Source organism: Orbicella faveolata, unplaced genomic scaffold (genome assembly GCF_042242905.1).
Source record: "Orbicella faveolata isolate gen_17 unplaced genomic scaffold, um_ofav_v1 contig_1, whole genome shotgun sequence".
Taxonomy (NCBI): Eukaryota; Metazoa; Cnidaria; class Anthozoa; order Scleractinia; family Merulinidae; genus Orbicella; species Orbicella faveolata.
Window position 1 is genome coordinate 39,275,001 of NW_028301536.1, and position 24,787 is coordinate 39,299,787.

Consider the following 24,787-nt stretch of genomic DNA (forward strand, 5'->3'; position numbering starts at 1 on the left):
TGCCCCTACATCTAGCCATAAAAGGAAGTCTGAGAACAGGCAATAGCAACACAGGCTGGTAAATTTTACAAGCTAATGAACTCATGTCTAACAATGATGAGTGATGATGAAGCATGGTGCAGTGAAACTGAAGAATCAGACTGTGAGTGACATTGATAGAGTCAGTGTCGTGAGAGTGATGCTAGTGTCTGCGAACTTGGACCAGATCAGCAAAGAAAAGGTTTCATACTAGAAATTGAATTAAATGTCAGCAACATAAATTCAACTCAATGATTTGGCATGCTACTATCATATCAAATAGAATTGCACTATAGATTAAAAAAAGCACTGTTTACCTTTGCAAATATCTGCATTAGTTCTGGACATATTTAAGTTTAAAATGTGTAAAATATATGCAAATGAGAGGACTGATGATGTCATACACCAAACCCAATATTACATCAAGTGCAGACCATATCATACAGCAGAGATCATTGAAACTTGGTAGCCAGTTATAGTTCTACAGGCAACACATTAATATGGCTATGAAAAATATGTTCCCAATTGGCAACTCAATCTTTTCCAGCCCCCTCTAACCCAATTTCAACAATGCAGTGATTTTCAGCTTGAAAAACATTAATCAAGGCCATGACTTCGACCTTACTATTTAATAGGCTTGCTGAATCATGGAGATGAAGCACCATTGGCAAATATCAAAATGGAACTCCAAAGGTGGCCAGAAAAGCCTAGAATATCAGGGAAGGTCTGAAATGCAGTCTGTTGCCATGGTAAAAAAACTGTCAAGCTCATATTATGTAGCACATCTGCAAATTGCATCGTAATAGCACTGTCCCCACTGGAGCCATGGTTCAGTAGTTTACTTGGACAATAAATTTCATAACTTTCCTGGGGGACTGGATGATTTAAGCAAAGGTGAAATTATAGCCTGAAAAAAAATTAGGTGTGAACTGGATTCCAACCCATGACTTCTGTGATACTGGTGCGATAACTTAATTAAAGTTCTATGCTACAACATACCAAACTGCTAATTTATCATGAAGTGACACAGCTAAAGGAAAGTTGTCAAGATATCAACTTTTTTGTGAATTCTAAAAGATCAATACAAGTCTTCTAAATTTAAGATTATTATACCTAACAAAAGACATACAGTAGGACACTGCACTGTGTGCTGTCTCTACACACTCTTCCAGGCAGGATAGTAATACATATACATGTATTTTTTTTTCTTGGAATATACTGTTACTGCATGGTCATACAAGAGGTACTAGTTGCTGCTGAGTAGTCTTAAAATAAGTGTGAACTACGTAAGTGTGACAAAATATAATGTATATTAAATCCGCACCAGTTCAGTACAATTTAATACTTAATTTTAATCAGCTACAAAAAAAAAAAAAAATTATTGTTAGCACCTGATATTACATGTACTTTGTGAAGGCTTCTGGAGGGGTTATACTTTTATAAAGTACCTAGCAGCAAGTACTATTTTGATTTAATAAAGCAAGACTATAGTAACTGCTAAGAAAATGTGTTTGGTACATCCCAGAAAAATTGGATGGGGGTCAGTGCCACCCTCTTCACAAAAGTTGAACCTTTAACCTATTTATGAACATAATCTGCGATTTTCCCTACCCCATTTATGACTGTCGCGACTGCTACAGTTGCCCTAAACATAAGTTTTGAAGGACTTTTGTTGATGGTCTTATCGATAATGATGAAAATTGAGGTAGCTTATCCTAAAAAACATAACAAATTAAAGACTAGAGGGCAAAAGCCTTACCCTAGAGTATTTATGACCAAAACGGCTGAATAATTAACCATACCCTTTGGGGCTGCACATAGCTATATATAGCACATAGAGAAGAGTTCCCCCCCCCCCCCTCCTCCCACTGGAGCAGGAATCAAAATATTATTGCATCGATGACATAATAAAGATAAAATCTCAAAATAATCAAGAGTTAAATGTATGCATGGGACTTCACTATCAAAATGATGCCTGTTGCTTACTGTACATGTAAATTGTTCAGTTCCAGAAAATATCCATACTCCCCCCACAGAAGGGATTGGAATTTCCTGGGGGGTGGGGGGGTTCTATAAGACCAAAAAATTTAAAGAAACGTATGAAGCTCAATAGGAATTTCCAGAGAAGTGGGGGGGGGGGGGGGGGGAACTCAGAAAAATTCCCTTCCGTGGGGGAGGTATGGATATTTTCTGGAACTACACATTGCATAAATTACTCCTACAATGTGCCAGAATTCTGTTAATCTGGTCACCAACAGGCCACAAAAATCTGACTGTATAATTAATAAATAAGAAAATGACTGACTGAGCTTTTGTTTGAGCCAGAATAGAGTGGCCATAATAACGAGGTGGCTGTGTTAAAGGGGGTGGCTGTAAGGTGAGGTACATTCCACAGTAGTGATAAAGATGACACTCTCAAACACCAGTACCCATAAAGATTTTGGACAGTACATTTCGCATAATCAGTTGGAAGAGGAAGAGGGAAAATGGAAATAAAATAGAATGGCTCTTGTGTGCCAGAGACAACCCTTTCCCCGAGTTACCCTGGCGGACCTAACTTTTCACTTATTTCTTTGCAAAATTCAACCAACTGTTTACACGAGGATCACGAACCAGACTTGGGGGCGAGACAATTCAGGTGAGCGAGTTGACTTTCAACTTTTCTTTGAGTATACGTAAACACTTTGGCTCGCCTAACTGGAACAACTCTTAGCATGGCGAGTGTCACATAATGTCTAGATTTAAGATTTAAAGCAGCAATTTGTATCAAAGAACAGAAAATTAACTCAGCAAAACCCACTGTGATCAAATGACTGAGGGAAACTTAAACAAAGAGGGATAGTTGCACATTTGATTATTTAATAAGAGTTACGAATAATCATGCAGGGTCCAAAAAAAAAAATCATGCAGGGTCAACTTTTACTCGGCCTACAGGGGCTACATTTTCACATACAAACACTTGATAAAGTTGGCTCAGGGGGAGGGTTATCTCGGGTACCCGAGACCATATAAATGGGACCTGTGTTGCCTCAAAGAACACCCCCACGATTTTCAAAGGGGAAGGTCCTTAAACAGGACCTTAACTTAGGGCAGCTTCAATGGCAGATTCCCCCTGATGGCCTGGATTTGAATAATTGATTTAATTACTTTTAAAGAGGACTAGAACTTAAAAATCTTGCTCGAATTTCGATCCAGCGAGACATAAGCTTCCATGCCGTGAATCAAGTTTTTACTGGGCGTTTTAAACGCACTCACCAGAGAAAGAGACTGATGACCCCAAAGTACCAATATATATGTACTGTATCTTACTGAAAACAACAATCTTCAATGAGAGATGTGGGAATGTGGGATACTGACCTTCAGCATGCGATCCAGCTTGTCTCTTCTACCAATACACGTGAGCCAAGAGCAACAAAAGCTCTGGTGACAGCGACTTTCGGAGCTAAACGGCTTCTGTTAATTATGTTCCCGTAGTACACAGTGCAAACTATGGCCAGCAATACTTCATCCAGGTTGTTGGTAACATTATAGGCTATTGCACTTATTGTTATCACTAAATCACGAACAACAAGAACCAAAAGTCGGAACAACACCAGTTTTTCAAATGTGTAAAATTCGCCCGACGATGACCAAAGGCTCTCCGTTATTTTGCTTCAAAACAATGATAAACTCTTCTCTTTTCCCGAAATTTTTGCTTAAAAAGTCGAAGTAATGTGTCTGCAACATCTTTCCATCCTCAATATAAAATGAAACGAAACTGATGGTTTACAAATAGAGGGAAATCGTGAGTAATCGAAACGCCATTTTCTCGCTTTGTGAAACGAGACGCGAAGCGCAGTTTAAACCGGATGTGACGTCATTTTTTGTTGGATGATGCCTATACGAAAATTTCAGGAGTGTTCTGCCCCGCCCCTGGGTTGTCCCCATGATATGGGACAAAAATTCTATTTTTAGAACAAATTGCGCCATCGCCTCCAGCACACGCGCGTACATGCTGCGAGGATTTTTGCGGATGTCGCGCGGGGGGAATGGCGTCCGAAACTCCCGAAATTTTTCATGTTTTTGGCCCACAACTCAACGCGTTTACGTCCGTTGGAATTTTGCTTAAGTATTTTCGTCGTAAGCTGCTCCCGTTTGAGTGTCGAATTTAGGTATGGTCCGCTTTAAGCTTACTATAGATATATATCGCTGACCAAGTTGTGTTCCGACGGATGCTTCTTTTACATGAGCTGCACATTACTCCACTTTAAATTTCACATATGTTGAAGATTAACAGCTTTTCCATTACACAGCAAAAAAACTAGCTGGATATATTTAGATATAGCAGAGCTTCAGGACTTCATAGTTTCCTACTCCTCTTGCCACAAGCTTGCAAGGAATTTGCCAGTCTATCGCGACCGAAAAGTAAAACAAAATAATTGCTAGTTTGAGTTTCGCCTGAATTGTAAGCAACGCTTGATTTTTCACCAAGACCCAATAACTTTACGTCCGTAGATACTGCTCAGTTTTATTCGTGTAAAAATCCAGTAAATTCTCTGTTGTCGATGAATGAGAGCGCCCGCTGATGCTTGTTTTGTACAGTCAGTAAACATGACAAATTGTACTTCCGCCGCACTTTCGTGTGAAAGCGTACATCGAACTCAAACAATAACTCTATAGTTTTTAAATATGTTTAAGATTGATAAATGTTTGAGAACATATTAAAAGCTAAGCTGAAAATATGCGAATTAAGCAGAAATAATCAGCAAAGTTACAATGACGCTTTCTTCGATGTCGATTTTGTTGATCGAGTTATCAAAACTCCTTGTCTATTTTCATTTTCGCAGTGTAAAACTTCACTACGTTTATGCTGAAGAAACACACCTGATGTTAGTAGCCTTTTTTGCGTTCGTGAAATTTGTTGCAGCATCTCAGCACAAAAGATAACGAAAGAAATCTTTGTCAAGATTTGTTGACAATTGAAAACACCGACTCGGACTTGAAAGTGCACGAGCTGCACTATGCAAATGAGCTAATTGTACGCGTCAGACTTTCCTTTCAAAAACTTTTGCAAACTCACCAAACAAGCAGAAACAATAAGAAACCATCAAAACAGGTTTTGGTTATGATTAACCATTGTCTGAGAAACTCACAAATTAACTCGATACCAGAGTAGAGTGTTTTTTTGTTATATTCTTAAGTCAGAACAAACGCAAAAACATACGCGTAAGCTTACAACTAGCGCGAGCAGATCTTATTATTCATTCCCAGCGGGAGATTGAAGTCTTGTTTTCGACCCTGAGAAACCCACCTTTTCCGTTAGCTTAGAGCATAAAACTACATATAAGCGCCCTAGTTCGTATTCCCTGCCTTATTCCCTGCCATCGCTGTGAAAAATAAGCAAGATAATCTCTCAAGGTCTCTCAACTCTCACCATTTGATCACGCAACCTGACAACATCCACGCGAGAGCCCCCGACATGTGCCTGGATCCGCGCGGATATATGACGTCAGGATGGCGCAATTTGTTCTAAAAATAGAAAAATTGTCCCATATCATAGGTGCGCGCGGATCCCAAGACTTACGGTCTCCGTCCCCGATTATGGCCCCTGATTACGGTTGTAACCTCGTTTAAGGAGGTACGTGGTAACACAGTAAATGGTTTGAACCCAGGAGTATCAGTAGTTCGTATAGTGTGATCGTCCGGGTGAGTGTAGTTCTGAAAAGAACTGTTGTTGGTGACTGACGTTTCGACAACCTGAGCGGAAGTCATCTTCAGAGTCAAGTGAATAGTGTTTGTCAGTCGATGATCTTATAAGTCTGGTCCGTTGAACGTGATTGGTCAGTATAGCCATGATGGTATTAGCGGAAAGACTCGTGTAAAGTTCGTCATCAGTTGGCCAAATTCTTGTTTTTTTGCGTGTTTGTGGACCGAGACGGACTCGAGGTCCATAAACTCGCAAAAAAATAATTAACGAGACCAATATCAAGCCATCTTGACCGAACAAGCTTGGTCAATAAAGGATTTATTATATGGCTTTTCGGGGATATTTTTCTTGCGGGACACGGCGGGTAGTCCCGAGCGGGCAAGATAGCTTCATCTTTCCCGCTCGGGTAGCCAGTCACAGCGAAGGATTTGATTCATCTTGCCCGCTCACGGAGCTAGTCATACAGTATAATAAGTAACCATACAACACGGACGATTTTAATTTCGAACAAAACTGTCCGAAAATAAAATCGTCCAAAATTTTTAAGCGCTCGAAATATTTACAGTACAGTTAAAACGTTTAAGTACTCCAAACCTCTTAGTTTCCTTTATGTAGGAAACTCTAGGTCAGACACTGCTTGAGAGGGGCTTGATAGAATTTGTGTTATTTTCTTGTTGTTGTATCTGTGAAACCTCGATGATACAGGAACACTATGATTTTTACAGAAATTAAACGTCGGAAATAAAAGGTCCGGAATTTTAGCGGCCGAAATTTTGGGCAAGTACAGTCAACTCTCGTTATAGTGGACATGCTCAGGGACGTTTGATGTCCGTAATAGCGAGAGTCCGTAGTAGCAGGAGTCATTTCCAGTCAAACCTCTATAGCTTTCGCCGGGGATCTGGATTTTGTCCGTAATAGCGGGTTGTCCTTGGTTGTCCGCAGCACAGGACCGCAGGGACTGACCAAACCAAACGCGCGGGATCTGGGAATGAGATCCAAGATGGCGGACAAGAGAGAGGATGAACATCTAATCCTTGAAGCAGTTCATTTTACTGCCTTAAAACATAGAGATCAGCGACGGAAAGACCCCGAGAAAACACCGTACATTAATCATCCAATCGGAGTAGCTTATATCCTGTGGAAAGAGGGTGGCGTTCAAGACACGGACGTGCTTCAGGTAATCTGCAACTGTGCGGACCGGTAATCAAATGCTAGGACCGTGGATTTATTGCCCTTACTTCGGTCGTGGAAAGTGGTTGTAATCAGTAAGCTAAACAGCGTTGTAAATACACGTCTCTGGTAAAGTGAGTTCCAATACAAATTCTCGTAATTTGCGATAAATTTTACACGAAATACCACGAAAACCACTTTGGCAAATAGAAAATAATATATGGTGCCCCTCGCGTCAAACTAATAGTTGCTTAGAAAAGTCACTTAGAGTACAATGATGTGAGCCGCCCAGACGGGAAATGTCGGGTGTCTCAAAAATGAACAACCAACAAACCAGGCCAACCATGTATAGTAGTATAAGCTCAAGTATCTGTGAAAACTAAACGAGCTGAATAGTCACAAAAATGACAAACTTAAATTAAACAGGTAAATAAATTACTGACATGTGAAAGAAAAGAAAAGACCTAAGAGTGAGAATTGTGACCAGTGATAATGGACAAACCACCACTTGATATATACTAGTCACATGCAACGCTTTTGAGTGGTATAAGGTAAAGGTAAAGTCTGCATATGAGCCAAGTGGCTCATCAGGCTGGCGCTTATCTCCGGTTTCAGTTTCATGAAGTGACTTGGAGTTTTTCTACTCCTCCCTGGATGAGATGCTAGTCCATCGCAGGGTTACCCTCAGTATTAAATTCACTGGTATCCATTTATACACCTGGGTGGAGAGAGGCACTGTGAGAGTGAAGTGTCTTCTTGCCCAAGAACACAACATAATTTCCCTGGCCAGGGCTCAAACTGGGACTGCTTAATCCAGAGGTGAATGCACTAACTGTAAGGCCACCATGCCTCTACCATGGAATATGCCACAAGTTGCTTGACTTTTCTTGGTATGCACATGTGGCTTTAGGCGAGTGTGTATAACAAGAAAATACAAGTGAAAAGTGGGATATTCCATGGTATACCACAAAAGAGCATATTTGCATAACTATTTTGTACCATGCCAATGCGGCATATGCTTAGCACATGATGAGAAGGTAGGATGTAATAACATCAAATATACAACAACTTTCCTGTCTCTTGATTGGCTGTATATACTTCAATGTATGGCATGGTATAAAGACATAGTACTACAAAGATTGGCCCTGAAGTGCAGAAGTTGAAATTTGCAAAGCTCTCTTTCAGTACATCAATTGAAGTATTCAAACTAGAGCGAAATAGGAATTAATCCGGGTGTTGTTTGTGACAGGAAAAATGTAAATTGATAACAATTCATGGGATTTCTATTCATAAATCTCTCTTATATGGCTGTGCTATACATGTGGTTGACATGACGTGTAGTGCCGTAAAATCTAATATAAATAATGGGTGAGCTCAAAAGTAAATTTATCAACATTGTTTTGTTTCCATACATGTTTTGTGACTGAAGGCAGCTATTCTTCATGATACTGTTGAAGACACAAATACCACTTTTGATGAACTGGAATCTAGATATGGGAAAGAAGTGCGAGACATTGTGAGTGAAGTTACTGATGACAAAAGGCTACCAAAATTGGAGCGGAAAAGACTTCAGATTCTTCATGCAAAAACTTGCAGGTTGGTAAGGATGTGGTTGTCAACTACACCACACTACTTGGCTTTTCATGACTTCCTGGTTTCATAATTAGTTGGTTGTATTTATCACAGAGGGATTATAAGCTCCCTCCCCCTCCCCCTCCCTTACCTGGAAGGCCAGGTAAACTAGCAGTCTGATTCATTACCAGGACCCAGGAACATAGCTTTTGTCTTCATGACAGCACACTAACCTAACAACAGACAACAAGTCGACAAGGTAGGAGATACTATTTACAATTCATTGCTTACTATTTTTTTTTGTTTCTTTTTATTTTAATTTCAGTCACAAAGCCAAGCTTGTAAAACTTGGGGATAAACTATACTACCTGAGAGATCTTAATCGTGTTACACCAGAAGGGTGGACAGAAGAAAGAGTAGTTGAATACTTCCATTGGGCACACAAAGTTGTGGAAGGATTAAAAGGAACTAACCAAACTTTAGAAAAAGAACTACATCACTTATTTGTACAGCGTGGCATTGTTGACAAGTAGGGCTGGCAAGACCTTTCTCTTAAGTCTGCCAGTTGGGAGGTCTGTGTAGTGAAAAACTGCTACCAAGGTCATTTTCAAGCCTAATGTCACAGCTTTTTCAGAATTAATACAGACCTACCATAGCCAGTTAATAACTTAATAATATTTAGTTTTCCCTCTCTCTCTCTCAAATCACTTTTATATAATAATATTGTAGAGGTCTACGGTCTGCATGATTTCCGCTGTTATCTACATGTCACTTCACAGAGTTTGACACCCCTGTAATTTACCATGTACTTATACACAGTGGATACCAGGAGAGAACGTCAGAAGGCCAGGGCCCTTGCTCCACCCACTGATTCCACTTATGTCTGTGGTTCTTGTCACCGCATCTGCCGATCACGAATCTGACTCCAAAGCCATCTCAGAAAATGTTTAAGGAAATGTGCAATTACTAACACATGCTAAAATTATGGACTAGATTGTCCGATAATGCCAATACAATATACATGTACTTTGTTTAGGCTAAATTCTCAATGTTTTAAGCTCTGTGGTGCGACAAACTTTGAAATATTATGTGAACTTGTCGTTTACTTTAAAAATTATATATTGTGACACCAGGCCCGGCTGTTTGATAAGAACTGTTTGCGAGTACAGTATTTTGCTTCTTATCACATATCATATTTATCTTTATCTGGCTTGGTCAGATCTGAGTTTGCTGTAGCTTTACTTCAAGAAAGCTAAACATTTGTCTAGAGAAATTCTCATGTTTCTTTCATCAAATTTATTTGATCAAGCTTTTGTCTCTGGAGCTCAGTGTTTAGGTTTATAGCTCCTTTGTTTTCTCTGACACCAAGTGAATCAAACATAGCTACTTATGCACAAGTCTGTTGACTGTTTTACCCATCATTTTGCCTATACCATGGTTTTGATTCTCCACTGATGTGGATCTCATCAGTTGCTGGTATTTCTAAAATACTCTGTACGTCTGTAAATGACACAGACACCTCTCTCCTTGATTTCTTTGAGGGGAGGGGGCGGATGTACACTTACTAGCGTACTGTATACATTCATATATTTCGTTTCTTAGTATTGCGAAATTTTCAAAGGTAACAGAAAACTGTATCTTCTTTCTGAATATTTGAAATTCTAATAAATGTTTGAACATCGCGGAACAGATCTAGTCTTAGATATCCTGCCCCTTTAATACCACATGGGAATCATTTTGAAGAAATGTGCAAGTTCCCAATCATCTTGGTCTACTGAGTTTTCCACAGTATTTTAGAACACAAGTACTGTATTTATTCGATTAAGTGCCCAACCTCGAATAAGAGCCCACCTCGAATAAGCGCCCACCCTGAAGGTAGAAAAAGTTAATAAGCGCCCAGCCTCGAATAAGCACCCACCCCCACCACCCCACCCCCAAAAAGTACTTTTTAAGCGCCCAACCTTGAGTAAGCGCCCACCCCGCCTCCCTCAAAAAAAAACAACAAAAAAAAAATAATAATAAAGTGCACAAGAGGAATACGGGTATTGATTATTACGGTATTTCTTTAATGGCTTACAATCTTTAGTTTCATTGTCTGAAACCTTTATGATGATTGAGAATTATGATAGCTAAAGAGACTTCTGCAAAGACTGAACAATGAGTTGTTAGTCCTTAGCATAAACTGAACAATGAACAGTTACAATTTATATGCTTTAATATTTTGTCATGTTTTGTTCTTATTTATTGTTTGTTACAAAATAAACTTTTTATTTACTGAAAATGGTGAAAATTTAATAAGTACCCAGCCTCGAATAAGTGCCCACCTTGAATAAGCGCCCACCCTGAAAGTCCAAAAATTAAATAAGCACCCTGGGTACTTAATCTAATAAATACGGTATGTGATACTCATCCCATAACCTTGAGAGGTGAGATATTAGTTGATTATGTTTCATTAATTTTTCAGAATATTGTTTATCACAAAAGTTCTTTACACTTCTTTCATCCTTCATATGATCCCTCCATTTCACTAACTTGACTAAGTTTGTCATTATTGTTTAATCCTTTGAGGATCCTTTCTCACAAATGATCAAATCCCATAACCTTGTCTAAGAATGACGAGAAAAGTTCAGGTTTCCCAGGAGGAAAAGGTTTCAGCTCTGATAAATCTCTTTCTTTTAATGTTTCCTCAAGTGTGCTGTGGATGAAAAGGCAGTGGAATCATCACATGCTGAACTTTGACTGATTGTTAATACTGACTCTAGTGTTGAGCAAGTCCAAATTTGTGAACATGGTGAAGATGGATACATGGGTTAAATCATGTGACCACTGATTTGTCCACACCTGCAAGTTGCGTAACGCAAGTGACCATCCTCAGCCAGCTGACTTGCCAATTCCATCTGATGATTGTCCATTAAAAGCTCATTGATTACAACGATTAGTGGTCGACCAGCTTGCAAGGTCTCTAATACACTACCAGCCCCTAAGGAAAAGGTCACAATCAAATTATATTTTAAATCAGCTATATTAATAAGTGATCATACCATTAACTCTTAACTTCAAATAAGTTGTCAAATTATCAACGATTAAGTTAATTTGTTAATCTGCATGGGTGTACGGGCACCTTCGAACTTGGGGGTACCATGACCTTATTGCCCGAAAAAAATTACGCAATGCCCGAAAACGTGAGTGTTGTTCAAATGCACTCAAATCGTAGTAAAAACAGAAAGTCTAATAAAACTGTTATCATTCCAAAAATGGTTATTTTGAAACCTCGCATACTTTACGACCTCAATTAACAGGCTAGTAAAATCAGAAAGTTATAAATGAAACAGTTAATTTTTCCTCGTATGAAAGGTTCAAGAAAATTTTAAAACAGCTCTTTGTGGAACCATTCAAAACGGCTCTTTTCAGAGCCAACAAAAAAAACAAAAGTATTGGATTTCCACCATACACATTTAAACGATATATGGCTTTTCCAAAACAGAATAACTAGATCCTTGTCTCATTTGACCTTACCTCTGTTTTGACAAGGCAAACGTCAGAAAAAATCGCCTACAAGCCTGGCCTTGACAACCTTTAAGAATGTTTTCTCCCTAGCACTTTGGTCAGAATCAACAGCGCTTTGCCCAAAAAATGTCAAAAATTTCTGAAACTGGGGGACCTGCAGCCCGTCCTCCCGCCCCGTACGCCCATGTTAATTTGTCAAATTCAGTTAATTAACTAGATAAAACCTTAAAGTTGGCCATACCAGCGTGACTGATCACAAGCGATGCTCTTTGGATATCCTCTTCTATTGAATCTTTATATCTGTAGTATTTCATAGAGAAGCCTTTCCTATTTATGATCTCTGGTTCATAAATACCTCTTCCAATTTGTAAAATAATGGAGTGGTAGCCTAACCTCTCAAAAAGCTGTGGAGAACATGAAACACAATCACTCATTTCACCAAAAACAAAAACAAAATTAATTGCTTACTTCTACCAACGCTTTGCTCGAAATTGTTTCGATTAAGTGATCAAAACTTGTTGTTCCAACAGTGACGAAAACAGTCTTCTCATCCCCCATTTCCGCCATATTGGTTTTTCGAGCTGTCAGTACTGAAGTTCAGCGGAAGTTCGCGTAAGCCTCGTTTTGAGGAATGGACAATCACGCTCGTGTCTTTTGATTTGTTTTCAAGGCAATGCAGGCTAAAACCTCGGTGGAAGCTAAAGGAGACATATCACTTTCTTCCTGCGTATATACGAGCTGTTATTGGTACGTTAGATCTGTAATACCTTGTTGATATACGTGTTGTCATTTCATGTTGAAACGAGGTGCACTTAAATTAAGGTATTACTTCAATCACTTGTGTACCTACCGGTCATGACTTTGTTTTTTGGAAAATTGCATTTCGTACAATACGTAAGTTAGTTAATAAATGTTGTAGCCTCTACGCTCTACGGTCATAGGTGTATTATGTAAATATATCTATTAGATGGAACATTGTTTACGAAGCCAAGCCGTGTCGTCGCTCTGATCTTTATTTTGCTGTCCGTAAAATTTAAATTGTATCTTCGCGGGGTTTCCCCATGTCTGTTCAGTCTGCTTGTCAATGTGATACTAAACCACAAAGACTCAAGGCTTATGTATAAATAGTTCACACGCAATTCAGTGAAGCGTTCTAAGGTTTGACGACGTTTTATCACGTTATGACGGTGAAATTTCAATATCACCAATTTATCAAAATGTAGTTTCATTTAGAGGCCGTGAACCCCCCATAGGGTTAAATCGAGTCAATTTTTGGACAGTGCGGGGAATTGGGTTAAGGTTGGGTTTATGATGGGACTAACTGTAACCACTAACGACTTAAAGAAAAAAGCAGAAACATGAGTAGTTACTATGCATTTCCTGCGAATCAAGTTTGACAGAAAACTAAAGCTATATTTAGTATTTAGCCTTATATTATATAAATCCTTAATGATAATCCACGACCCTACCTATATTGTGTTACCAGTGATTTGGTTTATTTACTCTTTTTTTGCAGTGAGGAGAATGTTTGGAAATTATGTGAACAGATAAGGGATGAAAGAGAGCAAAATCTAGATGAATACTATGCAGTGTTTATATCTAATGAAAAAAGACAGGTAATCATTATTTAATCGATAGTTTTATTCATACATTGCAATGGCAATGAGACACAAATTAGAACCATTTGTATGTGTTTTTGTTAATACCATGCTTCTAAATGGGGCAGTCTGCCTCGGCTGAACATATAGCTTTGTTTCAAGTTGGTTTCCACAAGGGTGGCTGCTTAACAGGGGTAACCTGGACAACAGAAAACCCTTATTGGGATGACCAAAAGGTGGTTGCAGCCATGTGATAGAGGTGGCCGGTTGATAGGGGTTTTATTTACTGTAGTTTTCTGACAACAAAATCAGACCTTTGCAAACTGGCTGCGTAATAGTGGTGGCCTGCTTAATAGGTGGCCACTTATTAGAGGTTCTTACTGTATGTTTTTTGATCTGGTCCCAAAACAAAGCACCTGATGATGAAGTGAATTTGTTTGCCCTGAGGAAATGTTGCTGCGGTGTGCCAATGCGTAAATTAATTTTTTCATGTTCGAGAAAAAAAAAACCACTGTTGGCACTTATTTTCAAAGAAAAAAAACATAGTCACTGTCGCTTTTTGAGGACAACTTACAGTCAACTTGAAACTGTTAAAATTTCAAAATTTTTGTAATTTATTTTCTGTATTTCAGTGTAAAGTTTTCCTCTATAAAGCATACTAAACCTTGGTAAATTTCTTTTTTATATACACAGGTTCCTTTATGGATGCAAAAATCAGCTAAGGATCCCTTAGCCCCAGTTGTGTGGGTAAGTTAAGTTTTGATAACTTTATTAGTTTGTTTCTGTAGTTTGACCTTTGGGAATTAGAACTGTAATTATACGGTAGCAGCCTGTGTGTAGAAGTCAAATCGTTACCATCTACGATAATTTTTTCAAGCCATTTATGTTTGCCATTTATGTTTGTGCAAAATGTCTCAGTTTGTGAATGCAAAATAGACCTTATCACTGTTTTTGACGCTACTACAATGACCACACTATTGTGCGACGATGTTATAATTTAATTGGTTCTTGGTGTTAAGTGAGTCAGAAAAATTATCCACAATCAACAGCAATCTGCCGTTTACCATTAGCTACTTTTGCAGACTGCATGATGTTTAGCTGCCTGGCTGGTAACAGCTCCATGTAGTTCTAATAAACAAAGCCACTTATTGACTGTTATTTTTTTTAAATCAAACCCTGATAAAAGTTGGCTTGATCTCACGTATCTTAAGGTGAATTACATTCTAAATTTGTTTTTTCTTTTCGCTGTACATCGTAACCAAACAAAATTGTTGGATTAACCTTATCATAACTGTTAAGAGGAGAAAACTGAGTCCTGCTACATCCAGGGGCTTTTAATTCACAAAAAAAAACTCTTGCATGCCTGGCATGCTAATGCTTTTTTCTCTAGATGTGAGCATGTAGGCTACTGACAGAAGAAAAAAAAAAAAAAAAAAACTTTAACCATTGGCGCAAAAGGAGATGCACTTTTTTTTACATTATGTTTTACTTAAGTGATTATGAAATAGTTGCTTGTCTAATTATCATGAAAAGAGAACATTTCAGGACTTCAAATGATTATTCGTTGTAAATTTTCAGGATTACCATGTACTTTTACTACGTCGAGTGGGTGACAAGGGCTTCATATATGATTTGGATTCCATTCTTCCTTTTCCTTGTCCATTTGAACAATATGTTCACCAAGCAATACAGAATGACAGACAACTTAAAAAACACTTTCACAGGTAATTTTCAGTTTTATTAAAGGTTGGTAGAGAGAGTTTACTCACTTCCATCTAAAGTGACACGTTCCTTAGTAAGCGTCACAGTGACATGACAGCTCTTTTGTCACTGGAAAAAACGTACAGTGAAACCTGTATTAAGCGGACACCCTTGGGACATTCACTAGTGCCTGCTTAATAAGGGTATCTGCTCGAAACAGGTTCTAATATATTATGTAATAATAGTTAATTATTAATCTTTTGAAACACAGCCTAACACAGTGTAAGATCAAAGACTGCTCATAGCACAATGTCCAGTCAGTCAATGTATCAATCTGGAATAATCTACTTAGCTTTAAAACGACATTGCTGAACAATGTTTAAGGAGTCTGAGCTGAACTTGTAGAAGCAAAAAGCACTTGAAGTGTCCACTTATTGCAGGTTTTGTGCAACAAAATGGCTTAATATTGGTGTCCACGTCTGCTCAAAAGAGGTGTCTGCTGAATGCAGGCGTATTTTACAGTAAATGTGGCAAGGAAATTTTGGGATTTGAGCTGGTGTCCACTTAATAGAGGGTGTCTGCTTAATATGGTGTCCGCTCAATACACATTTCACTGTAGGCAAATGGCAAGGGTGTTGAATAGGAAATTGCCTTTTGTTCAAGTGCTAAAAGATTTTATCAAAAGACATAAATTTAGGTCTTTGGGTGACGTGTAGATTGAGATAATAAAGTTAAAAAAATGGATTACTGACACTCAAAGTAATCCACATTTTAATTAATAATACACCAGATATGTGAGAACTTTACTTTGTTCTCCCATCTGAAAATATGTAATAGTAATTGGACCAAGTGGAGTACAATTCAGGACGTAATTGCTCAGTCAACTAATTTCAAAACTGAGGAGCAAGAAGTATGAGGCCAATTTGAAATTACAAGTGTTTGTACAACACAAAGTCCAATTACTAATTAATCATATCTATAATGACTTAAAATATCTAAATTAAAAAGGTCTTTTGAGAACTTCTTTTGAGCGAAAATGTCAGTATCACTATCCATAAGGTTTAAAAACTGCAGGAGACATTGAGAAGGAAGCTGTTAAAGAGCATGTAATTGACATGCAAATGGCCATCCTATTACAGGTATCCAATTACAAAAAGTTGTAATTGGATACTTGTTATTGGACACCCACATGATCACGTGCTGATTTCGGGACAAATAGGTGCGTGGAGAACCAATCACAATCAAGAATTTTGTTATAGATAGGATTAATTATATAGGAATAATAATTATGTTAAACTGATTTTATTCTGATCATAGAAAATTCCGAGTGATACCAGCAGAGTCATTTCTTAGGACCTTTGCTTCAGACCGATCACACATGAAAAAGCCAAATGGAGAATGGATTAAAACTCCTCCCCCATACTCGCCAATCAGAACAGCAGGTATATATGCTCGTGTTCTCCAGCTGACTCTTAGAGATGCTAGCCAATATGAAAGCATACGTGTGCATATGTTCCAGTAGCACCTTCAAGATACAGATAACTGATATAAATTGTGGTTTAAATGTTTGTTTGGTTTGAAATGAATATGAGGCAAAACAAAGTAAAAGTCAAACTGTTCAAATGAGAAATGTTAAATCTGTCATTTCCAGTTCAAGGCATTAAAAAGGTCCTGACATCTCATGAGCAACATGTAGACAATCTTCAAACAGTTCATTCATGCGAGGGCTGGTTAGATTTTGTAATACATGATCTTTTCCTACAGTGTAGGCTGATGGGTTTCCATAGCATGATGTGAGTGGGACCAACCTCTTTCTCCTCCTGGGATTAAGCCAGGTTTCTCATGAGCTAACAGTTTAACGATACTGACGGCTTTTGTTTTCTTTACTATTACGCCACTGCTGCTCCTGCTAAGAGGCAGTTTTATTAATCAGGGAATTATTTCATTTTGCAGGAAGCACAATGAACCTTCAGGAATTTATTGACATGACTGCGGGTGAAGGCGAAGGACAAGTTATGGACTATAAATCATTCATCAAAAATTATACTTCAAATGATTGACTTCATTTGATCCTTTTCAATCTATAGATCCTCTCTATACACCTAATTTATTGGCAAAAGTTTCTCTGATGGGTGTTCAGGAAAGTGTAGGACTTCTTTTGTGCTTTCACAACCTGCAAAATATTTACAAGTCCATATTCATAGATAGGTTACACATTCAAGTACACTAGGAATGGTAATGCTGTAATTGATCATATAACAAGCCGAACCCTATTATAAGTAGACTGAAACGTCAATTTCTCATATTGTACAGAAAAATTTAACAAAGTGACTGAAATAGGTAATTTACTATGTGTTGTAACTTTCTAAAACAAACACATGAACGAAAAGGAAGAATAGTGTTTAGTGAATGAAACATGTTGCATATATTTTGCTAGTCAAGTATACTTCTATGTTGTGTAATTATATCATTTTTAGAAAAAACAAACAAAAAAACATAACACTGTCTGGAGGAAAGTTTCAACAGCCTTTACTGACTCGTCAGTCGGTACGAGAAAAATTATAAAATAGCACATGAATAAACTTTGTAGAGTGAACTTAGAATTGCTGGTAAGAAATGTAGTCACTGTGACAATACAGCGGGATACTGCATACTACAACAAGAGATTTCATCTGTTTGCCTGTGGATGTGATTTGATTTGCATACAGCAATTTCGAGAAAGGTTGTCGGATGAAAGTGTCGCGTCTCCGCGACAAGACCCAATGGTAGTCTGGGTTTTCATGAAAATTTTGCATACCGGTGCAGAGGAAATCTACAAATTTGTATTTTTGCGCGTGAAGTATTAGCAAGGATACATTAGATTTTCCACTCATTCGACCATTTTTCCGTAGCTTTTCTTCCACTGTTACATGACTTTTAGTTTAAAAACCTTGTTAAGTCAGTGGGGAAAAGAACCTTGGTTCCGAAGTCTGAAGAAAAAGAAAACCTAAGAAATGTTTCTTGCCATTTTGTCATACTGATTATTAAAGTATTCAGCGCGTGTAGCAGTTATCTTCTATCCATTGCCGGGGTTGTCGCGTGCACTTTTGCGCTTTATTCCGACAACCGTTCTCGAAACAGCTGTATCATATGATGAAAATTCTTGCTGGCATAATCTAAAGCGCTAAAGCAATTAGTAGACCACAAAGCTATTGTCCTGACGATATCGAACTTGTAGGAAAATGAGGCGAGACTGAAAATAAAAAGTGAAAAGGCCAATGAAGGTATTCTTTCAATAGACTCTAGTAACAGCAGAATTGGAAATGTGTTTTATGTCTTTCTCCGTAGTATACTGTATGTTGGGATTGCCTGGACATAATAATTAGCCCATGAATAACCGGGCGAGTAAAATTAACAATTGTTGCTTCCGAGATTTGGTTATCGTCGAAATGTTCATGGCAGTATGAAACTTTCCTTACAGTTATCACGCAGCTAAACATTCTTTCGCTGTAGTGTCACTGTTTTTTATTAGCCATTCAACGTTGATTTCAAACACTCATGTCTCCTTCCGATTCTAAAAGTATATTTTAGTATCTTCGGCTTTCTGCCATCAAGATCTTTTGTTTGCATGTTGTTACTCCTGTTACCTTGCGTCTTAACTCTGCAGTTGAAAAATCCGGTGGAAACAGATATCGAACTAAATGAAAAGACTATGAGTTTCTTTACCCAGGGTCTTTACCTCTGCTCTTAAAGCGAGTCTTGTTAAGGAGCATGCGCAGTACAGCCGAACCAGAGGTTCAACAGAGGAATGCAAAAGTTGTAATGCAGGTTGTTACAGATACTCGATCTCTCCCTTTCAAAGATAGTAGGTGTATTTTTCTGAACCAAACAATGAAAGAGAGGCTAATTTGGCCCTGCATTAGAGTTATTGACATATCAAAAAGGTTGGGAAAATATTGCATACAAAATCAGGGAATAAAGTGGGACGGAAACTTTTTTCCCCTTTCTTATTCCGAATTCAGTAATCACAAATATAATGACTGAATTTAATAGTGTTCGACAAATCGCTTCACTATTTGGAAGAAATTAAAGTTCATTCTGCAACAGTGGAGCTGACAGTAATTTTTTATGTGACGATATTGAAACTTGAGACTTGTTTATCCAATAATGCGTATTTACATTCCAACATCACAAAGCGCGAACCAGATTTGCGAGCCATAAAACTTCAAGGTTTCAGCAATCAAACTGAACTGCAAGTCAGCGATGAAAGTACTCCTTTTAGTAACGGGTGCGATTCTTTGCTTTTGGCTGACCTATGGTAAGTCAACGTTAATTTCCTTTACTTAACAAAACAAGTTTGTATTTGGCTGAACTGAAGGAAATCGCGAGCCAGCTCTGTTTATAGGGCCTTACCGGCAGGCTCTGACAAGAGTGCTAGTTCATCGTTTGCATCGTTTAGTTTAATGTTGTGTGGTCTGACTTGATGCTGGAAACAGTAGTTACAGTGGCCATTTTGAACGGCGCATTCAAGAGTCGAACTCCGGGAAATCGTGGGAATAAAAGCGAAACATTTCCGAAACACGAGCTTATCAGTATACTAGCACATATGCTCTAAACGGGGGGTGTATCATTTCTACTCAGTTCAGAGTTTAACTGAAAGCTTGATTTACTAATATTTGTTTGTGATGGGATTCCATTGTTCTCAGGCGTTCCCAGTTCGCCGGTTTATCAGTGACTCCGAATATACTGTCTAGTTCTAGTTCAGGTCAGTTCTGGACTGTAATGTTCTAATGACGTATTGAGCCCAAACGATGCTCCATAATTGTATTCCGCAAAGAAATCCTTGGTATAAGAGATCACTGACAGATTGACACGAGCTAAATTAGTCATGAACCTGAATTTTGACGCATAAATTGCTTTACTTTTTTTTCCCTCTCTTTGATTTCATGGCGTTTAAAGAACCACTACGATCCAACCCTTTTGACTGACATGAAAACAAAACTGGTGATATTTTTATTGACTGATTCCATTATAGCCGATGGATTTAGCTGTTATTTGTGCAAAGGCATGCAGTCCTCCTTGCAAGTGTGTGATGAGAAGATCTCGAAGGCTCATTGTGCTACTCATGCCAAAGGTGCTGACCGTTGTGGAATCTTCTCCTTCCTAAACGCCTCTGGAATCCGAGTTTATGGCAAGAGCTGTGTATATCAGAGATTTTGTGAAAGTCCAGTGAATTTCTGTAATAGCGTGTCTGAGGATTTTGGAAAATCAGAAGAGTGTAAAATCGAGTGTTGCAGCGAGGAATTCTGTAATTATAACCACAGCAGTACTTCACCCGAAGTGCCTATGGACGATGACGACTCTGAAGATTGTGACTGGATAGATGCAGGCACGTCGTTGAGTGTCAGTGGCTTTCTGATTGGAGCATGCGCAATGTATGCGGCCATGACTATGGTCAAATAAACTTTGAGGTAGAGCTACTATACAGTTAAAATCACTAATCAACTGTCTGTGAGCTTTCAAACAGATAGACGGAAACTAGCCACGCTAACGTTTTGCGATTTATTATCAAGTAGCTGTTATTAATAAAGTTACCTTCTAAAAACGCCAAACTCAGTTTTTATTTGATCAGAATTAGACTACAACACAACTGAAGAAACCGAGTCCTGGAATGTGCAGAAAAATGCTAAAAAATGTAACTTTAGCCTCGTCTGCTGATGAAGACGATGAGGCTACTGCGTTTTCATTACAATGCGTTTTCGATGATACGTTTTCGCCGAAAACGCTCTTCGTCAACACTAAAACACTCGAAAACGCCGATATGCTATGGTAAAATACTTCAACTGTCATTTGCACATGCGCACGTGATGTTAGCATTTCCGTCTTCAAATGTCTCCACTCTGGAAAGCGTTTTCAAATATATGCGTTTTCGATCGTCTTAGTGTAGACGGTAGGCGAAAACGCATCAGAAAGTACAGTGGAACCCCGCCGGCGTTACGACCACCCCGTTAATACGGCCACCCCGTTACTACGACCACCCCGTTAATACGGCCACCCCGTTAATACGACCACCCCGTTAATACGGCCACCCCGTTAATACGACCACCCCGTTAATACGACCACCCTGTTAATACGGCCACCCCGTTAATACGGCCAGCCCGTTAATACGGTCACCCCGTTAATACGCCCGCCCTGTTAATACGGCCACCCCGTTAATACGACCACCCCGTTAATACGACCACCCCGTTAATACGACCACCCCGTTAATACGACCACCCCGTTAATACGGCCACCCCGTTAATACGGCCACCCCGTTAATACGGCCACCCCGTTAATACGACCACCCCGTTAATACGACCACCCCGTTAATACGACCACCCCGTTAATACGGCCACCCCGTTAATACGACCACCCCGTTAATACGACCACCCCGTTAATACGACCACCCCGTTAATACGACCACCCCGTTAATACGACCACCCCGTTAATACGACCACCCCGTTAATACGGCCACCCCGTTAATACGACCACCCCGTTAATACGACCACCCCGTTAATACGACCACCCCGTTAATACGACCAGCCCGTTAATACGACCACCTCGTTAATACGACCAGCCCGTTAATACGGCCACCCCGTTAATACGACCACCCCGTTAATACGACCACCCCGTTAATACGACCACCCCGTTAATACGACCACCCCGTTAATACGACCACCCCGTTAATACGGCCACCCCGTTAATACGGCCACCCCGTTAATACGACCACCCCGTTAATACGACCACCCCGTTAATACGACCACCCCGTTAATACGACCACCCCGTTAATACGACCACCCCGTTAATACGACCACCCCGTTAATACGACCACCCCGTTAATACGGCCACCCCGTTAATACGACCACCCCGTTAATACGACCACCCCGTTAATACGACCACCCCGTTAATACGACCAGCCCGCTAATACGACCACCCCGTTAATACGACCACCCCGTTAATACGACCACCCCGTTAATACGACCACCCCGCTAATACGGCCACCCCGTTAATACGGCCACCCCATTAATACGGCCACCCCGTTAATACAACCACCCCGTTAATACGACCAGCCCGTTAATACGACCACCTCGTTAATACGACCAGCCCGTTAATACGGCCACCCCGTTAATACGACCACCCCGTTAATACGACCACCCCGTTAATACGACCACCCCGTTAATACGACCACCCCGTTAATACGACCACCCCGTTAATACGGCCACCCCGTTAATACGGCCACCCCGTTAATACGGCCACCCCGTTAATACGGCCACCCCGTTAATACGGCCACCCCGTTAATACGACCACCCCGTTGATACGGCCACCCCGTTAATAACGCCACCCTGTTAATACGACCAACTTTTTGTGGCCCGTTGGTGACCGGACTAACGGGGTTCCACTGTATGCGTTTCGAAACGTAAACGTATTAGTGTGGTCCTTGAACTCCCAGTAATCCTCTCGAGTGTAACTTGAACTTCCTCAAATGAGGAGACAAAATAAAGAGGGACAAGAAAAAGAACTACAAAGTTCCTTGTCAATATCCCTAAAGGTCCTGTCCTGATAAAGAAGGGATGGCGTCACTTTAATCACGGCATGGTCTGGGTTCGATTGCCGGTCCACCTATGGAGTGAGCACTGAAATGTTCCCTTTTTCACAAAATGAATCTAATACTGGACTATAATATCACTACATTGATAGGGTTTGGGTTTAGTGAGACTCAGCCATTACAACCAATGTACACAACAACAGAGAAAAACTATTGACTTTGCGTGACGTCAGGATACGCTCAGAGTTACAGAGGTCTTTGGAACAGCAGGATGTCTCACAATCTGATGCATCAACAATACTCTGACAGTATCGATCAGGATTCCTGCAGTATGTCAAAGATAGACAACCTTTCCTGTATCTGCGTGCCTCCAGAAGTTGGAAAGAGAGCTTAGCGCATCTTGTTCGTGGCTGGCAAGTTTCTTGAATTCGTGCTATGTCACAGCCTTGAAAGGATTCGTTGCTTGAACAAATAAAGCATTCCAGCGATGACGCAGCTGCAAAAAGGTGTCACAACAACTATGTCAGCTATCGACTCATCTATCGGAACTGACTCAAGACAAATTCCTTTAGTGGTTTGTGGACCTGTTGTTGATTGGAAGTTTAGGACACGCGAAAATAGCCATTGAAAATCAATGGTGTGGAAAATGTGGCTGGAACGTTTGTTTTATGACAAAAAAAAAAAATAAATAAATAAAAAAATCTTGTTTGAGCTGTCTGAATGACATTAGATGATATTTTTGGTTTCATGGCGATAGTCGAGGTTCGCAGAGTTGTTCGGTCTCTGTCCTGTCACTGAAAGCGGTCCAACTAAAAAGTTGTGGTTGTGAGAAAACAGTGATTCTTGCTACAATCTTACAATAAGGTCCATTCTAAGATACAGACCCTTACAAGAGATTCTAGAGCAGCCATTGTTAATCAAAATATCGCCTTGCATAACGTAGCTAACTTTGCTTTTTCAACGTAAAGTTAGTCTTGCCAAGAGATCTCCGTCATGTTTAAAGAAATTTGGCCTTGCAGACTTTAAATATTATTCCACGTAAATTTCTGATTTTCAAAACATATCGTGATCATACGCCAGACAAGGAATAGATGTTGATTACTTTTATTGCTACATAGCTCGCCCGAATTATATAATGCATTTTTGATAAAATGCGTTAAACATTCACTTTTTCCACTCACTGAATCACTGTTTATTAAGTAATACCTTGTGCCTTACCTTTTAACAACAGACCAAGACAAAGTAATCCTACAGAATGGCAGATTAAGACAGCCATGTTCTCAACCTTTGGTTTGACCCCAAAGTAGAAATGATTTGTTGCTCAGCTAGCTATTACGAGGCAAGATTTGATTGACATAACAATAAGCCTTTTGCAACAGCTGGTCACGTGATCGATAATTTCTAAATTAATCACTGAAAAAAAATTCTAGCGCAAAACGCGATGACAATATCGCAATCAAGAATAACATTGAAGACCTTTCGTGGCTGAAGGTCAAAATCACTGAGCTGAATGCGAAGGTAACTGATAATGATAAAGCGCTGTTGGATTCAAACGGACGTCATATTAAATCTGGACACAAAATGCGAGTAAAGAGTTCTGCAGAGTTTGGAATCGATTGATCAAAGAGACTTCGCATGTTTGTTAAAAAGTCGACTTTGATAGAAGTGACCTGGAGTTATTTTTTCCTTGTCGAAAAAAAGTGAGACCCTCCCTCAGCTGGCTACGAACAAAACAGGTTCGGCCTTTCCCAGTCTGTGAAAAAAAAAAATGCTGATGACCCTCCCCTCCGAAGCCTCGTTCCACTACGGCTCCCGCGAGCCCCGCAATAAAATACGCATGCTCCCTTAGCATTAGATGGATTCGTTTACAAACTCGAGATATTTTTAGCCAGGTGATGTAAATTCACTATCAAAACATCAATAATGAAGAGATAAAAGTACTTGATTGAAAGCTGATTGGTAATGATAATC

General features: G+C 39.5%; 5 protein-coding genes across 5 annotated transcripts; 3 read left to right on the plus strand and 2 right to left on the minus strand.

Annotated features, from left to right (window-relative positions):
* The first annotated feature begins 6,670 nt into the window (after positions 1-6,670).
* On the plus strand, positions 6,671-10,133 carry LOC149119025 (guanosine-3',5'-bis(diphosphate) 3'-pyrophosphohydrolase MESH1-like). The gene is made up of 3 exons (XM_089276032.1): positions 6,671-6,881; positions 8,304-8,470; positions 8,772-10,133. Exons 1-3 carry the CDS (start codon positions 6,693-6,695, stop codon positions 8,977-8,979), a joined length of 564 nt encoding a protein of 187 aa, XP_089132158.1. The 5' UTR covers positions 6,671-6,692; the 3' UTR covers positions 8,980-10,133.
* Positions 10,134-10,491: 358 nt separating this feature from the next.
* On the minus strand, positions 10,492-12,527 carry LOC110057251 (UDP-N-acetylglucosamine transferase subunit ALG13-like). Its single transcript, XM_020763840.2, has 4 exons — positions 12,422-12,527; positions 12,195-12,357; positions 11,288-11,426; positions 10,492-11,141 (listed from the first exon to the last, which is right to left on the minus strand). The coding sequence occupies exons 1-4, from the start codon at positions 12,518-12,520 to the stop codon at positions 11,024-11,026; spliced, it is 519 nt and encodes a 172-aa protein (XP_020619499.1). The 5' UTR covers positions 12,521-12,527; the 3' UTR covers positions 10,492-11,023.
* Positions 12,528-12,538: 11 nt separating this feature from the next.
* On the plus strand, positions 12,539-18,510 carry LOC110057250 (protein N-terminal glutamine amidohydrolase-like). Its single transcript, XM_020763839.2, has 6 exons — positions 12,539-12,700; positions 13,470-13,569; positions 14,245-14,298; positions 15,130-15,275; positions 16,570-16,694; positions 17,206-18,510. The coding sequence occupies exons 1-6, from the start codon at positions 12,627-12,629 to the stop codon at positions 17,310-17,312; spliced, it is 606 nt and encodes a 201-aa protein (XP_020619498.1). The 5' UTR covers positions 12,539-12,626; the 3' UTR covers positions 17,313-18,510.
* Positions 18,511-19,417: 907 nt separating this feature from the next.
* Positions 19,418-20,843, plus strand: LOC110057252 (uncharacterized). Its single transcript, XM_020763841.2, has 2 exons — positions 19,418-19,549; positions 20,267-20,843. Exons 1-2 carry the CDS (start codon positions 19,495-19,497, stop codon positions 20,692-20,694), a joined length of 483 nt encoding a protein of 160 aa, XP_020619500.1. The 5' UTR covers positions 19,418-19,494; the 3' UTR covers positions 20,695-20,843.
* LOC110057297 (uncharacterized) lies at positions 20,775-24,134 on the minus strand. The gene is made up of 2 exons (XM_020763888.2): positions 24,035-24,134; positions 20,775-23,312 (listed from the first exon to the last, which is right to left on the minus strand). Exons 1-2 carry the CDS (start codon positions 24,090-24,092, stop codon positions 22,978-22,980), a joined length of 393 nt encoding a protein of 130 aa, XP_020619547.1. The 5' UTR covers positions 24,093-24,134; the 3' UTR covers positions 20,775-22,977.
* Positions 24,135-24,787: the final 653 nt, after the last annotated feature.

What these genes read in the sequence shown, in the direction of transcription:
- LOC110057297 (XM_020763888.2), bottom strand. Translation starts at nt 24,092, where the DNA reads ATGGCTGTCTTAATCTGCCATTCTGTAGGATTACTTTGTCTTGGTCTG. An exon ending in TCTTGGTCTGTTGTTAAAAG is followed by an intron (nt 23,313 to 24,034) that starts GTAAGGCACAAG and finishes ACCTTTTTGCAG; the next exon opens with CTGCGTCATCGCTGGAATGC.
- LOC110057252 (XM_020763841.2), top strand. Translation starts at nt 19,495, where the DNA reads ATGAAAGTACTCCTTTTAGTAACGGGTGCGATTCTTTGCTTTTGGCTG. An exon ending in TTGCTTTTGGCTGACCTATG is followed by an intron (nt 19,550 to 20,266) that starts GTAAGTCAACGT and finishes ATTCCATTATAG; the next exon opens with CCGATGGATTTAGCTGTTAT.
- LOC110057250 (XM_020763839.2), top strand. Translation starts at nt 12,627, where the DNA reads ATGCAGGCTAAAACCTCGGTGGAAGCTAAAGGAGACATATCACTTTCT. An exon ending in GTATATACGAGCTGTTATTG is followed by an intron (nt 12,701 to 13,469) that starts GTACGTTAGATC and finishes CTTTTTTTGCAG; the next exon opens with TGAGGAGAATGTTTGGAAAT. An exon ending in CTTAAAAAACACTTTCACAG is followed by an intron (nt 15,276 to 16,569) that starts GTAATTTTCAGT and finishes TTCTGATCATAG; the next exon opens with AAAATTCCGAGTGATACCAG.
- LOC149119025 (XM_089276032.1), top strand. Translation starts at nt 6,693, where the DNA reads ATGAGATCCAAGATGGCGGACAAGAGAGAGGATGAACATCTAATCCTT. An exon ending in AAGACACGGACGTGCTTCAG is followed by an intron (nt 6,882 to 8,303) that starts GTAATCTGCAAC and finishes TTGTGACTGAAG; the next exon opens with GCAGCTATTCTTCATGATAC. An exon ending in CTTCATGCAAAAACTTGCAG is followed by an intron (nt 8,471 to 8,771) that starts GTTGGTAAGGAT and finishes TTTTAATTTCAG; the next exon opens with TCACAAAGCCAAGCTTGTAA.
- LOC110057251 (XM_020763840.2), bottom strand. Translation starts at nt 12,520, where the DNA reads ATGGCGGAAATGGGGGATGAGAAGACTGTTTTCGTCACTGTTGGAACA. An exon ending in CGAGCAAAGCGTTGGTAGAA is followed by an intron (nt 12,358 to 12,421) that starts GTAAGCAATTAA and finishes TGTTCTCCACAG; the next exon opens with CTTTTTGAGAGGTTAGGCTA. An exon ending in GCTTGTGATCAGTCACGCTG is followed by an intron (nt 11,427 to 12,194) that starts GTATGGCCAACT and finishes CCTTTTCCTTAG; the next exon opens with GGGCTGGTAGTGTATTAGAG.